Source organism: Melanotaenia boesemani, chromosome 20 (genome assembly GCF_017639745.1).
Source record: "Melanotaenia boesemani isolate fMelBoe1 chromosome 20, fMelBoe1.pri, whole genome shotgun sequence".
In the NCBI taxonomy this organism is placed as follows: Eukaryota; Metazoa; Chordata; class Actinopteri; order Atheriniformes; family Melanotaeniidae; genus Melanotaenia; species Melanotaenia boesemani.
In genome coordinates this window covers 15,723,930-15,737,311 of record NC_055701.1, presented here as the reverse complement: position 1 = coordinate 15,737,311, position 13,382 = coordinate 15,723,930, and the positions used below count along the sequence as shown (strand labels likewise).

Sequence of the window (13,382 nt, the reverse complement as noted above, 5' to 3'; positions counted from 1 at the left end):
AGGTTTATGATGTTTTGTAGTCATGATGTAAATGACATACACAGAAAATGAACCATTTAGAGGCAGTTTAGAGGCACTTCCTTCTGCTCATTTATCATGACCAAACCAGTTAATGGACTAGTGTCTTTGTCTCTTGTTGCAACTTAAAGGAGTCTTTTTGTTAATTAAACACCATATTAACTTAACTGCTGGTTTGGTGACTCACAATTCTAACAGGACTAGACAAATCTTAGGTTACAGAGGAATCTTACTGTAGAGCAGTTTCTGTTATTCCCCACATCCTTACCTTACCCTGTCACTGGTTATGCTGTCAGTCATGACCTGGCCCAGCCATCTTACTTACTCACAGTGAGCTGTTGTGCTCCTGTTATTTTGTTGCTATGGGAAAGCATGTCCACATAACCCATGCCAGGTCATCCACTGGGCCATCAAAGTGCAACATTGGCAGAACTGCCACCCCACTGCTCTTGTGTGGCATCATAAGTAGCAGAATGGATGCACGTATACGGTCACAGTTGGTCATTGCCACGTGTGGCTGTCCAGGCCTGTCACACTGTGTCCAGGTCTTGTCCTTCGCTATGCACCAGACCTTGCCTGTGTCACAGTGTGTCAGCTTGATTAAAACAGGTCTGTATGCAGAGAGCCACGCCTCAGCTTTCTGAGACGGAGATGGGCTTTGATTTTCATAATCCTGTCTCATCAGAGCGCCCTCGGCCCTTAACGTACACGCTGACTGAGCAGAAGTGCAGTGTCAAACCAAACAGAGGAATTGCTTTGTGCTGCAGTGCTAATAAGCATAAAGAATTTTATAAGGCTGTGTATCCTCTTACATTCACCTTCTGTCACCTTCTGAAGAATCTCACTAAGTTAGTGTCCAGAAAGAGGGTTTGACTTATACATTTCTATTATAGACATGGCATGTAAAGTCTGAAATACATTTTTAAATCAATTGCACTGTGAGCAGACACCAGATTGTTCCTGTTGCTCCTCTTAATCTTCATAATTTTAGTCATTATCTTTAGTTATTATCTGCTTATTGTCATCCCTGCTCTGGATAAGAGTGACAGCTAAATTTGTAATTTGCAAATGTAAATGTTCTTGTTGACTAATCTCCTGTTTTTCTGTAGTCCCAACATGCTCCACCGGGTGGCCTCATATCTGTGCTTGCTGCCAGAGCTTCCAGAAGGACAAGACACCACCATTGAGAAAGAAGTTCTCCTTGAGTTGCTGGTAAGGATAGTGTTGGCATCATGTCTATGTAGGCATTTAAGCCTTGAATCTATAACTATCTGATGATGGTCCATATGTAATTTAAATCTTAAAATCAAATATTAAACTTCTTTTTTTCCTGACTGTCCTTGTAAATTTAAATACCCCCAGAGCATTAAATTGATGAAGTAATGCATCATATATTGGTGGGTTATCTATTGACTGTGTTTTAAAAAAAATTATTTTTGAGAACATTAATTTGCCACTCATTGCTTCGGCATTATAGGGTTTGTGTTTCACATTTTAAGGTAATTAATTTAAGCTCTTGACCTTGGCACACATATAAAATCCCCCTCTTCACTGCCCTATCCCTCTTAATTTACCAATTAAAGTGAGTGTCTATGAGATAAAGAGCCCTTTAGTCATTTTTTTAACTTTTGTTGCATTGCTTGAAAACCATGACTTAATTCAACTGTATTGTCTGGTTGCCCTTGCTTTGCTCCCCTAATTTAGCTTTTTTTTTTTTTTTTATCCTCTCCAGGGATTTTGCTGGATCCCTGTCCTGCTAGCCTGTCACAGTTAAACATAACCAACGATACATACTCTTTTTTTTCTTTGTGGCTGAGGTTACCCCTTAACATTGAAGATTGTCCAGTTTTACTCATCTATGAACAAGCACACAGATCAATGCAGAAACTACTGACCTGTAATCGTTATTATAATTTTCATCTCTTCCATGTCCAGCATCTACAAATGTGCAAGTTTTAGATGTTTCCCTGCTCCGGCACACCTGATTGAAATTAAATGGCTTTTCTCAACAGCTTAAGTTCTGTCCGAACCTTAATCTGATTCAGGTGTTCTGCAGCAGAAAACATCCAAAAGCTGCAGCACCGCGGCCCTTGAGGACCAAGTTTGCCCATCCTTTGGTTACAACAAACTGTCACAAACACATTCCTCTGAAGAGACATTTGCGCACACACTCTATGACAACATTTATGTTACACCATATGCTTTATGGTCGCCTCAAAACATCAAATGAGTCTGTAGTAGCAGTAAAACAAGACAAAAAAAAATTAACTTCTTGATAGACATCAGTGGTTGGGGAGATTGAAGCCAATTAGTATCTACTAAATTAAACTAAAATGGGTGAGGTACCCAAATTTGATCACGCAATTTTTTTAATACCTGAAAAAGCAGTATATCTATAATAATGATTATTTGATCCTAGTTGTGCAGGTTAAACAGTGTTTCTAAGTGTACAAACACTTCAGATAAATCCTGTAATAATATTTGCTGATTCCCTTTTCTACCAGACAAAAAATAAACAAACAAAAGAAGTAAACACTTTTGCCTTATGATAACCTTAAGTACATGTATATGTAAGTACGAGTCTTAAGCCCCCACACACACATTCTTAAGATGACAAACAATGACACGTGGTAACAGACTGGTCAGAGTGACCTAATTCTTTTTTTGATGCTGTCTTCTAGTAAGAGAGAAAGTTAAGTTAATAAAATATTAGCAGAATGGGGCAGGAGAGCATAACCTTTATTTTTTTTTTTTTTCATTAACCCAGTTTCTTTCTGTTGATGTCTTTCTCTGTGTCGCTCATACGTGCACAGGTGTCCCGACATGAGCGCAGAATCTCTCAGATTGAGCAACTGAACCAGATGCCCCTTTATCCAACAGAGAAGATAATCTGGGATGAAAACATTGTCCCTACAGAGTACTACTCAGGGGAAGGTGTGTGTTGTAAATAAACTAATGCTTGAGTGAAAGTGAATGATTGAGTTATTTAGTCATTGTGTTGGCATTTACCTTAGCATGCTGATCAGTTTTAGTGTAATCACTCCTTTGTGCTATCTCACAGTTTTTGTTATCCCTTATCTTAAATACCTCAACTGCATCTAATTGCAACCTCTTTTATGTGGAATCCTTTTTAGTTGGCATTAAATTTAATAGCCTTTTAACTATATCACTAAAACTTAGCTTCTTATACTGTCCCATCTTATGCATGACCTTTATTTAATCTATGTGTGGATTATTTCTATTGTTTTGTTCTATTGTTTATTGTTGTTGTTGCTGTTTTATTCTTTGCACTGATTATATTTGTTCATTTATTTTCTGTTTTTTTTTTTTTCTTTTTGTCAGGCTGTCTAGCTCTACCAAAGCTGAATCTCCAGTTCCTGACCCTCCATGACTACCTTTTGAGGAACTTTAACCTCTTTCGTTTGGAGTCCACTTATGAGATCAGACAAGATATAGAGGATGTGGTTTGGAGGATGAAACCATGGTGAGATATTCTTAGCTTTATTAGTTTTAAAACCTAATCAGCTCTGTTCGCACTGCAGTTCAATTCAGATTTTTTTTGCCCCCATATGTGTCTCACCGAATTTTTAATAACAAATCCGATTTTTTTTTTTTATTTTTAAAACCTGACCCAGGCCACTTTCATATGTGGTCCTAGATCATCCCAGAAGTCAGGCAAATCTGTGTTGGTGGAAGGGGAACGCATCGATATTTAATCATGGCAATATCAAATCATTTCATTAATCAACTGGGCATAATTTTCTTGGTTCCGTCCGTGCAGGTACTTCCAAATGAATATATATATATATATATATATATATATATACACACACACGAAGTACCCATATTTATTTTTGTAAACACTACACCCTGCGTGACGTCATGCTTTTCTCTGTGCATGCATGTTACTTCACAGCCACGTACCGTACACACTGTGATGAAGGTCATTAAAATAATAATGTGAATGCCCATGGAAAAAAGTCAGATTTCGAAAAAAAAAAAAACCCATCAGATTTAAGCATCAAGAGCTGCAGTGTGAACATAGCCTTGGTTCACAATATCCTATTACTTTCTTTGTTAAAAATATGTTAGCTTAAAGTTGAAAATAATCAAAACTTCTGTTTTTCTGCTTACAACTATTAATGTAACTACATGAATGGAACAGCACATTGACAATATGTTATTAACAGATAATGACATTGCATTTAGAAACCGATTTCTTAACATAACAAGTGCTCCCATTACATCAGGTATTGTACTAACTTGTTGTTGATTCTTCAAAAGTAAATAAGTAAACAGCAGTATCACATGCTGCCCTAAATCCAACTCATTTTCTTTCTTGACAACAGCCCACAGCGCTTGTCCTACCTTCATGTCATGTCTTTTCACACAGGCAGTCAGAGTATGGCGGTGTTGTTTTTGGGGGCTGGGCTCGGATGGCTCAGACCATCACCTCTTTTTCAATAGTAGAGGTCGCCAAGCCCAACATTGGAGAGAGCTGGCCAGCTCGTGTACGGGCTGACGTGACCATTAACCTCAATGTCCAAGATCATATCAAGCATGAGTGGGAAGGTAAAAGTCAACTGTGATGCATTATTACTCATCTTCTACATATATTCTTCTACTTCTTTTCCTATTTCTTCTTTTATTATATCTCCCACTATGTAGTTCGTAACCTTTATAAAGTCTTCCTTTCTCGCTGCATTCCTTCCTATCCGGCTTTGACTCCTGACCTTTGCCCACCTTCATATCTTTTTGAAGACGGGCTATTTCTGTGCAGCCTCATCACCTTTTGTATTTTATACCCTGATAAATTTTCTTTCTTTGTCTCCGTGTTGTTGATAAAGACACAAGAGATGACAGGAGTTTGACAGCTTTTTATTTGCTTCAAGTCTTTGACTTGCTTTCTCCTGTAGCTCAGTGGAAAAAATACAGGTTATTCTGTATGTATCCCAGTAATTGTATGCCAATGTGTTGTAATTGTCTTATATAAATAACAAATATTGAATGGAAATGAATTATCAGTAGATCTTAAAGAAAAACAAATATCCCCATTTAATTGTACCCTCTGTTTACAACTGCTTTTGTGAGTTTATTTATTTTAATTATGAATTATTATTTTCATATTTATTTTGTCCCTCTCATGTCCTTTTTTCTTTCTAAACTCCTTTCTCTCCTGTTTTTCTCACTCCGTCCTCTCTCCCTTAAGGTTTGAGGAAGCACGATGTTTGCTTTCTTATCACAGTGCGGCCCGTCTTACTCTACGGCACACGCTTTGACCGGCGCCAGTCCTTTGTAGATCAGACTGGCCTGGTGTACGTGAGAGGCTGCGAGGTACAGGGTATGCTGGATGACAAAGGTCGTGTCATTGAAGAAGGTATACTCACATATGCTTCTACCTGCATAATGCACGCACACAAACAAACACATCAAGAACACATGCCATCCTTCCTCCAGGCAGACCCATGCACAATCTCACCTATCAGCAAAGGGTCAGGCTGGTGTCTTCATGGTGGCAGTCACAATTAGACCTGGCCTGTTCACATTAACATTTCATTAGCCTCAGGTCAACAGCACCACCTGAGAGCCCTGGCCTCTGCTTTATGTGATAGATTTAAATGACTACTTAAATTGGCTATATTTGCACAAAGTTGTTTCAGTAAGAGAACACTAAGTGCTTGCCTTGCAGAGTATGGTAATATGAGCTCCACTCACTACTGAAAGAAGGTATTGTCAGCAACAACATATTAGATATCAGGCATAAAGAGCAGGTCTCTTAGGCACATACATATCATGCAAATTTACTGTTAATCATTATTAAAGATTAGTCTGCTCTGACTGGCATATTCCACTGGCCTGACATGATTTCACATAAACATCAATGGTGTCATCTTCAAAAGTGCAGAGGTGCAATGTGTAGTCAAGGCAAGAGAAGTAACAGAGGCTGAACGGGCTTGCATCAGTGTCTCCTTGCACGCATCTAGGTAGCATCAGAGAACTTTCCACTCTAACCAGCAGTGCTGTTGTTCATCAGCTGATTCTGGGCTAATAGGCATGCATTTTGAGGAGCCAATTAAATAAGAGCTAGGACAAGCCATGAGAAGTGTTAGCATCTGTCAACAATTCTCAGCAGCTACATCTGTACCTTTGAACATACCAACATACTAAACAATACTGATGGCTTGCAACTGGACCTATTAGAATAGAAATGTCTTTACTTTAAATCGCTTACAGCACCAGTCAGTTAAGCAAGTGAACAGCTGTTAGCAGCTGCAACTCTGGTTTCCTAGCTACCACTGGCCCCCTTAGCTGCTTTTGTTCTTCAGGCCGTAGCTGCTATATGTGCCTGCCCTGGCAGCTTCACCCACATCTGCTAAGCCAGCTGGCAAGTGCTGTATTTCTGATGATGAAAACAATAGGAATTAAGTACTTCTGATACTTTCACATGCATGTGACCCTGTGCAATTTAGCTTCCACTTATGGACAATTGATCTGTAGTTCAGTGGCTGACCACAGCAGAGCACAGTAGAGCAAGAGTAAACAGGGAAGTCAATTGCCATCTGCTTGTTGGAAGATTCGTGGGCAGAGCCAGAGTAGTGACTTTCATAGATCCTTATTCATAGAATAGGAACAGTGAAAGAGTCACATCCCCTGTTATTAGGCCATGTAGAGTTTTCTTTTTTCCCCTCCTAATAGCAAATACATGAAAAGTTGCAATTTTGAGGAACATTAATACCTTTTTAGGGGATTAAAACTGATGGGAAATGGAAGTGATTCTAACATTGATGCAAAGTTATTCTGATCAGCTCAGATAATTGTGCTAATGCAATTATGTAGGAACTGTGGTAGCTCTAATAAACAGTCTGAAATCTAACACAGGATGAATACCCTCAGACCAAATTCAAATCCCTAATCTTTCCTAGCCTATAATATATTTTTAAACAGTAGCTCAATCTCTCTTTGCTCTGTCATGTTTGCTTGCAGCCTAAAGCAATTGCATAGAGTGGCAGGTTCACCTGAGTTACCCTGCAAGTATTTGTCTCTTTCTTCCATCAGAACATGTGTCTGTGTGCTAAAGCACCCCTTTCCCTGTCCTGTCTCATCTGCTTGGATTAAATATGCAGAAGGAAGTCCATTCTAAATAGAAACTATGCCAGGGAACATGTCCTGCCAGTGTCAGCTTAGTTAAACATTCAGATCTCCAGCAGGAATAAGTGGTACTCTGGGTAACTAGGTGGTGCAGTGAGGTCAAGAGAATCAAAAGTATGACAACACAAAATGAGAAGTGCATTGTGGGATACAGTCATGTTTTATTACAACAACTCTTCTAATCAAATACAGAATTTAGTGTAGTGTATGATCTGATGAATGTGCATGTTTTTATATTTATAAGCACAAATCTCCCTTCAAGCTTTCCATTTAATCTCACCTTTTAAATGGCAGATACCAGTTATAACTGCTCACACTCTGGCCTGGCTGCCCACATTGTTATTGCATTGTGTTGAGGGTGGAGCTTCTACTCTTAAGCATCGCCATACTCATTTTAGCAAGAAGATTTGATGATCCCCATATAAACCACATAACTGTGCACATGGGCACACACATCAGCAGCAGACAAGATTCATTACATTTTCCTGCTCTTTGCCCCGAAGCTCCGCACAGAATCTGTTTATATGTCTGTGAAAGCTGCATTTTGTCCACCACATAGAGTCCCTGTGGAAATAGGCCTCAAGCCTGTGGTCAGTCAGTCAAGCATCAACATGTGATCTCTGTTCATGAGGAGCTTGGTTATATCTTTGCACAGAGGTAGCCAAGCTTGTTATTAATGTTTAATACGTATTATTAAAGGATGGGCTTCACATCTTAAAATAAACCAGGTTAGAGTCAGTTTTAAATAAGAACTTTTTCCTTTTAAAGTTATAAAGTTATGCCATGCTGCTCTGTTTTGCTGTCCTAACCTTCACTTAGATCTCTACTAACACTGAAAAAGTTTGCAGCATGGTTTTCAAAAAGCTATAAAAATATGATTTTTAGTGTGTTTTTCCATTTGGGTTATAATTAGTTAACTGCTGCTATAAATACTTTTCCTGTCACTGTATTCTAGGACCGGAACCAAAGCCTAAGCTGCGTGGGGACACCAGAACGTTTCGTGTGTGGCTGGACCCAAACCAGTATCAGCAGGACATGACCAGCAGTATTCAGAATGGCACCGAAGACCCATATGAGACTTTCAACATCATCATGAGACGCAAACCCAAGGAGAACAACTTCAAGGTTTGGACTACATGTTTAAGCATTTTTTTTATTTCGAGGCTTTTCTTAAAGACCTTAAGCTCTAGTCCTGCCAACACCACCACCTTCAGTGATGTTTCATATTTATTATCATACTCTCTCGAGTGTTGTAGTACTAATGTTGGGGCAGGGTATCTTTGAGATTGCCACCCACTCAAGGCTATTACAATAATTTCCCTTTATCCCTCCTTTTAGAATCCCTGTGTGGAAGAAAACCCGCATTAAGTATTTTTTTGTTCTAACTGTACAAAGACAAAACCACATTGTACAGTCAGTGTTACATGTGGGTGTTGTCAGAAGGCTTATAAAAAGCAAAACCATGTCTAAGGTTTTGACTTTAAATTTTGTAACATGGACCTTAAGTGTGAAAATATTAATTTTCTAAATATGTGAAACTTCTAAATATGTTAAAAATTCCAGTTTTATGTTGCTTTGCTTCATTTTCATAAATGTTTTTAAAATGTTCAGATTTAATTTAAAACTTATAGTTTTAGCTTTGTTAAATGTGCTGTCTCTGAATCTGCACACCCCTTGCTGTTTTCACAACCAGAGGAGAGACAGATGTTCATCAGTGGGAGTTTTTTTTTTTTTGGTTTGTTTTTTCCCCTTGAATTCAGAAATGGAGCTGATGGGATGTAAACAAGCATTTGTTTAGATCTATGACTCACACTCAAAACTAGTCATATTTTCTAACTTACTGCTTGATTTACATGATATTAGACACTTTGCAGCTCATTAAAATATAATTGACAGTCTTAAAAATCACCTGCTTTTCCATCAGCCCTTACCAGAGGTATTCTAATCCAGCTAAACTACTTCTTGGAGGATTTTTTGAGGGGCTCAGTCAGTTAGAATTCATGTTTATTCTTCAGATCTGTCGGTTTTATATCTACAACTCTGTTTTCTGTCTGTTTCAGGCGGTTCTGGAAACCATCAGAAACCTGATGAACACAGAATGTGTTGTTCCAGCCTGGCTCCATGACATCATCCTAGGCTATGGTGACCCAGGCAGTGCCCACTATTCCAAGATGCCAAATCAAATCTCTACTTTGGACTTCAATGACACCTTTCTGTCCCTGGACCACTTACGGTCATGTTTCCCTGAGAACAATGTAAAGGTCTCAGAGGAGAACCCTGAACTGCAAGTCCCTCCTTTCAGGTGAAAATCAAAGAACCCGCTGTACAAATCTATCATTTACATTTTGTTTTAACCCTCTGTTCTTTATTTCTTTTACTTTACTAGAATCAAGTTTCCTATCTCAAACAAACCAGACAAAGGGAAGAAGAGAAAGGCTGATGAAGAAATCAAAGAGAAGGAGGAAGACAAGACCTTGACTGTTGAACCCTATGTCACCCCCAACCGTGGGCCCTACCCATACAACCAGCCCAAACGGTGAGAGGCCAAAACTCAAGTTCTCCCACTTCCATCTTAATAAAGTTCAAGAGGTTGTAGAATAATTCACTAAAATTTATGAAATTTGTGTTCAGCTATTTCAAAACTGTTGGTAAGATGTTACCCACAGCACATGATACATCAGTACTTTAAGTGTGTGACATAATGTAGTCAGCTGCGTAGAGGTTCAGGTTTTTAAACTGTTTGTTGTAGGTATCAAGCTTTATGACATGTTATGTTACATTCAGGTGCATGTTTGGTTGTTAAGTTGCATCTACTCATGTTTGAATTGGCTCAAAAATCTATCAAAATGGTCTCAATAAGTATCACAACACTCAGGATCTTTCAAGAAAACTAACAAAAACATAAATGAAAATATGTTTGTACTATCTAGGATGTTCATTATCTCAACCAAATTATGGTGTTTTTTTGTTTTCACGTCTGTAAATGTAAATTGTTCGCAGGAATACAATTCAGTTCACGCCAACTCAGATTGAAGCCATTCGAGCTGGGATGCAGCCAGGACTTACCATGGTAAGAATATTATAATTACTTCTTTACTGTTTAAGCTCTTCACACAAATGTTGAAAAGAAATTGAAGTTATTTAAAAAAATTGGATTTTGTATTTCCAAAATATTCCACAATATCCCTCACGAATTTAGAATAACAAAAACCCAACATAAGTTCTGTTATTGGGAACAAAATGGTCCAAAACAAAATAATACGTCAGCCATGTCTTACCCACTGCTGTTTTTATTTCGGTGTACTGTAACACCTAACATGCTTTCATGTGCCTCTCTCTTCACCCCTTCTTACCTTCAATCTTGGCATATGTTGCACTCATTAGCAGCCATAGCAAATGCACACCACCTCCTGGTTCACCCAACTTTCATGTAGGGAAACCAAGGAGCTGATGATGTACTGATTTATGCAGAATTATATAATTACACCTACTATTTTTAGAAGAGATTACTCACCTGAGAGACCAATCTGTTTCATGAATATTTATGTTGTAAATTAGATATAGCCCCACCCCTCCTCCCCCTCTCTCTTTAGTTAAGTAAACAAGGCTTAAGGTTATTATTATAACATGTTCATAGTGAGGAAGTGGAACTGATTTACCTACAAAAGGTAGGCCCAAATTATACTTTGTTCTTCCTCTCCACACTGGCTCTCTGTCCTTGCCTGTATGTACACTCTAAATGACCACCCTGTTGGACACCATTTCACTGCATTTGGTCAATCTGAGCATGGCTGACAATGGACCACTAGCCCCGCCTGTTCTGACATGCCTATGGCCAACTGCAACAGCCACTAGATGATCTCAGCGTGGCCTCCAATTAAAATACACCCATATGCTTAAGTATGTCTTATAACAATTTCCTTTAAATAAAAAAACAAAAAAAAACAAAGCAGAACTGTGGTTAACATTTGGCATGAAGCCTACCTGGTTAGGTTTAGTCTGTGTCATGGTTGGGACTAGGAACATATGGACGCTATATTTACAATGTTAATCTCATTGCTATTACAAGCAGTCACACATTCTTCAAATTGATATATAAGCTGTTTTGGCTAGCGTGAACAAACCTGTCTTTGGCACAAGGGCTGGGCAATACATCCAGATTTTTAAAATATATCGAAACTTGATCACACGTGGTATAGAATGAGGGAATATCGTTTATATTGAGATAGCTTGTTTTGAGTTAAAGGTATCTTTTAGTTTTAAGAGCATTTAATTTAATATACAGATTTATTTTAGTTTAATGTACATGTGCTGCTAATCCTTAATAATATTGAGATAGATATCTTATATTGTGATTTAGGTAAAAAAAGATATTGAGTTCTGAAATTTGGTTCATATCGCCCAGCCCTCATTACAGCTTGTGTTTATTGTCTTTTTTTTTTTTTTTTTTTGGCACTCTTCTTTTTTCTTTCCTCCATGACTCTTTTCTTCCTGTTGTGTCTCCAGGTTGTGGGACCACCAGGCACCGGAAAAACAGATGTTGCTGTTCAGATCATCTCAAATCTCTATCACAATTTTCCAGAGCAGAGGACCCTCATAGTCACACACTCCAACCAGGTTAACACACATACACACACTATCAGGCATTTTATAACAACAACAAAAAAAGCTGTAAATTAGTAAAAAAAAAGTTTCCTTAAAAACTCTCTTAAAATAACACCAAAGTTGGAGAATTTGCAGCCTGTGCTTAGAACTCCATTAATCAGGCAGTAGTCACATTTATACCATAGGGGGGAAAAATTAAATTAAGCTCTCTTGTGCCTCAGTCTTCCTCCTTAGTTTTTAATCATAAACTAATCTGCTTTTTAACACCAATGGATGCTTGCCAGAAAGAAACTTATCCACAAGAAACATCGTTTCATAATTATTGTTCTGCAACAATCTCTGCCACTAACATCTCTAACAGAAGCTGACTTTAAAACTTTATAACAAACATATTTCACTTGCATTAAACACATCAAACATGCATTTTAGGAAAAGACTTTTGGTGTTTAATTACCTTTCTTTGTTTTACTGGTTCATCCCACACCAGGCTCTGAACCAGCTGTTTGAAAAGATCATGGCTCTAGACATAGACGAGCGCCACCTTCTGCGTCTGGGCCACGGAGAGGAAGAGCTGGAAACGGAGAAGGACTTCAGCAGGTGAGGAAAGCACACGACAGGTGGAGAGAACAAATACAGATATTTGTGTTTAAAAAAAAAAAAAAAATGCATGTGAAAACTTAGACGACACATCCATGTGTGAAAGTGCATTCACTTCTTTCACACACACGCACACACAAAAGCAGCTGCCCAAGTACATAATGAGTCTGAGCCAATGCAGTGACAGGGCTACTCGATACCCTCATCTGCCAGGCCACGGACCTTTTTTGTCTTCATTAGGTCGCTAGATTCGCAGAGCTTTCCTCCAGTAAAAGCAATCTGACCCTGCTGCACTTGCAGCTAATGTGTCCCTGATTAACGCTTTCATTATTATTATGCACCAAAACTGGTGGTTCTAGTTAGTTTTACAATCATAATGAGTGATGGAGGACCTCGAAAGTGGAAGGCCTGGCCACATCATAACTACCAAAAGTGTGCACATATTAAACAATTTAGAAATCCAGTGGAAGTGAGTTGTTGTGTAAGATTTATAGCAATTTTACACAAAAATCATTTTAGGCGCTGTATAAAATGTAAATGAAAACAATTCAATGATATAGTCAAAATGTTCAGAGAACCTGGAGACATCTGCGTGAATAAGGGACGTGGCCCAAATTCAGTATTGGATGTGCATGATCTTGTGGCTCTCAGGTGGCACTGCATTAAAACAGAAATGTCCATGTCATGGAAATTGCGGTCAAAGAAGAGTCTAGGTGCAGGACTGGTTTGGTGCACTTTAAACAAACCCAGGTCTGCTTCCATAGAACTTAGCAGATTAAAGAAGCAATCTATGGTCTGCTTGAAAACTGGGACTCTCGGTTCACTTGCAAGTTAACGCTTACAGTGTGAATTTTATTATCTCTAGGCGAGAGAAACTGATTTTAGCCATGTAGGTGTCTTGCCACAGCAGTGAACAGAATCCACCCAAAACCACTTTATCCTCCTTATTTATGAAGATTCTGACAGTTTTCAAGCCTAACAACTAGTTTTATCTTCAGGTGTCCAGAAACAAA

General features: G+C 38.5%; 1 protein-coding gene across 3 annotated transcripts in view; it reads left to right on the top strand.

The window, feature by feature from the left end:
- Positions 1-13,382, top strand: part of aqr (aquarius intron-binding spliceosomal factor) — a 50,365-nt gene that overhangs the window by 9,302 nt on the left and 27,681 nt on the right. For all 3 annotated transcript variants that reach the window (XM_041971429.1, XM_041971428.1, XM_041971430.1), the window contains exons 15-25: positions 1,128-1,230; positions 2,832-2,952; positions 3,361-3,502; positions 4,412-4,590; positions 5,228-5,395; positions 8,123-8,292; positions 9,228-9,469; positions 9,554-9,703; positions 10,168-10,237; positions 11,674-11,784; positions 12,260-12,369. In XM_041971429.1, coding sequence (XP_041827363.1) covers positions 1,128-1,230; positions 2,832-2,952; positions 3,361-3,502; positions 4,412-4,590; positions 5,228-5,395; positions 8,123-8,292; positions 9,228-9,469; positions 9,554-9,703; positions 10,168-10,237; positions 11,674-11,784; positions 12,260-12,369 — 1,566 coding nt within the window. The remainder of the gene's footprint in view (positions 1-1,127; positions 1,231-2,831; positions 2,953-3,360; positions 3,503-4,411; positions 4,591-5,227; positions 5,396-8,122; positions 8,293-9,227; positions 9,470-9,553; positions 9,704-10,167; positions 10,238-11,673; positions 11,785-12,259; positions 12,370-13,382) is intronic.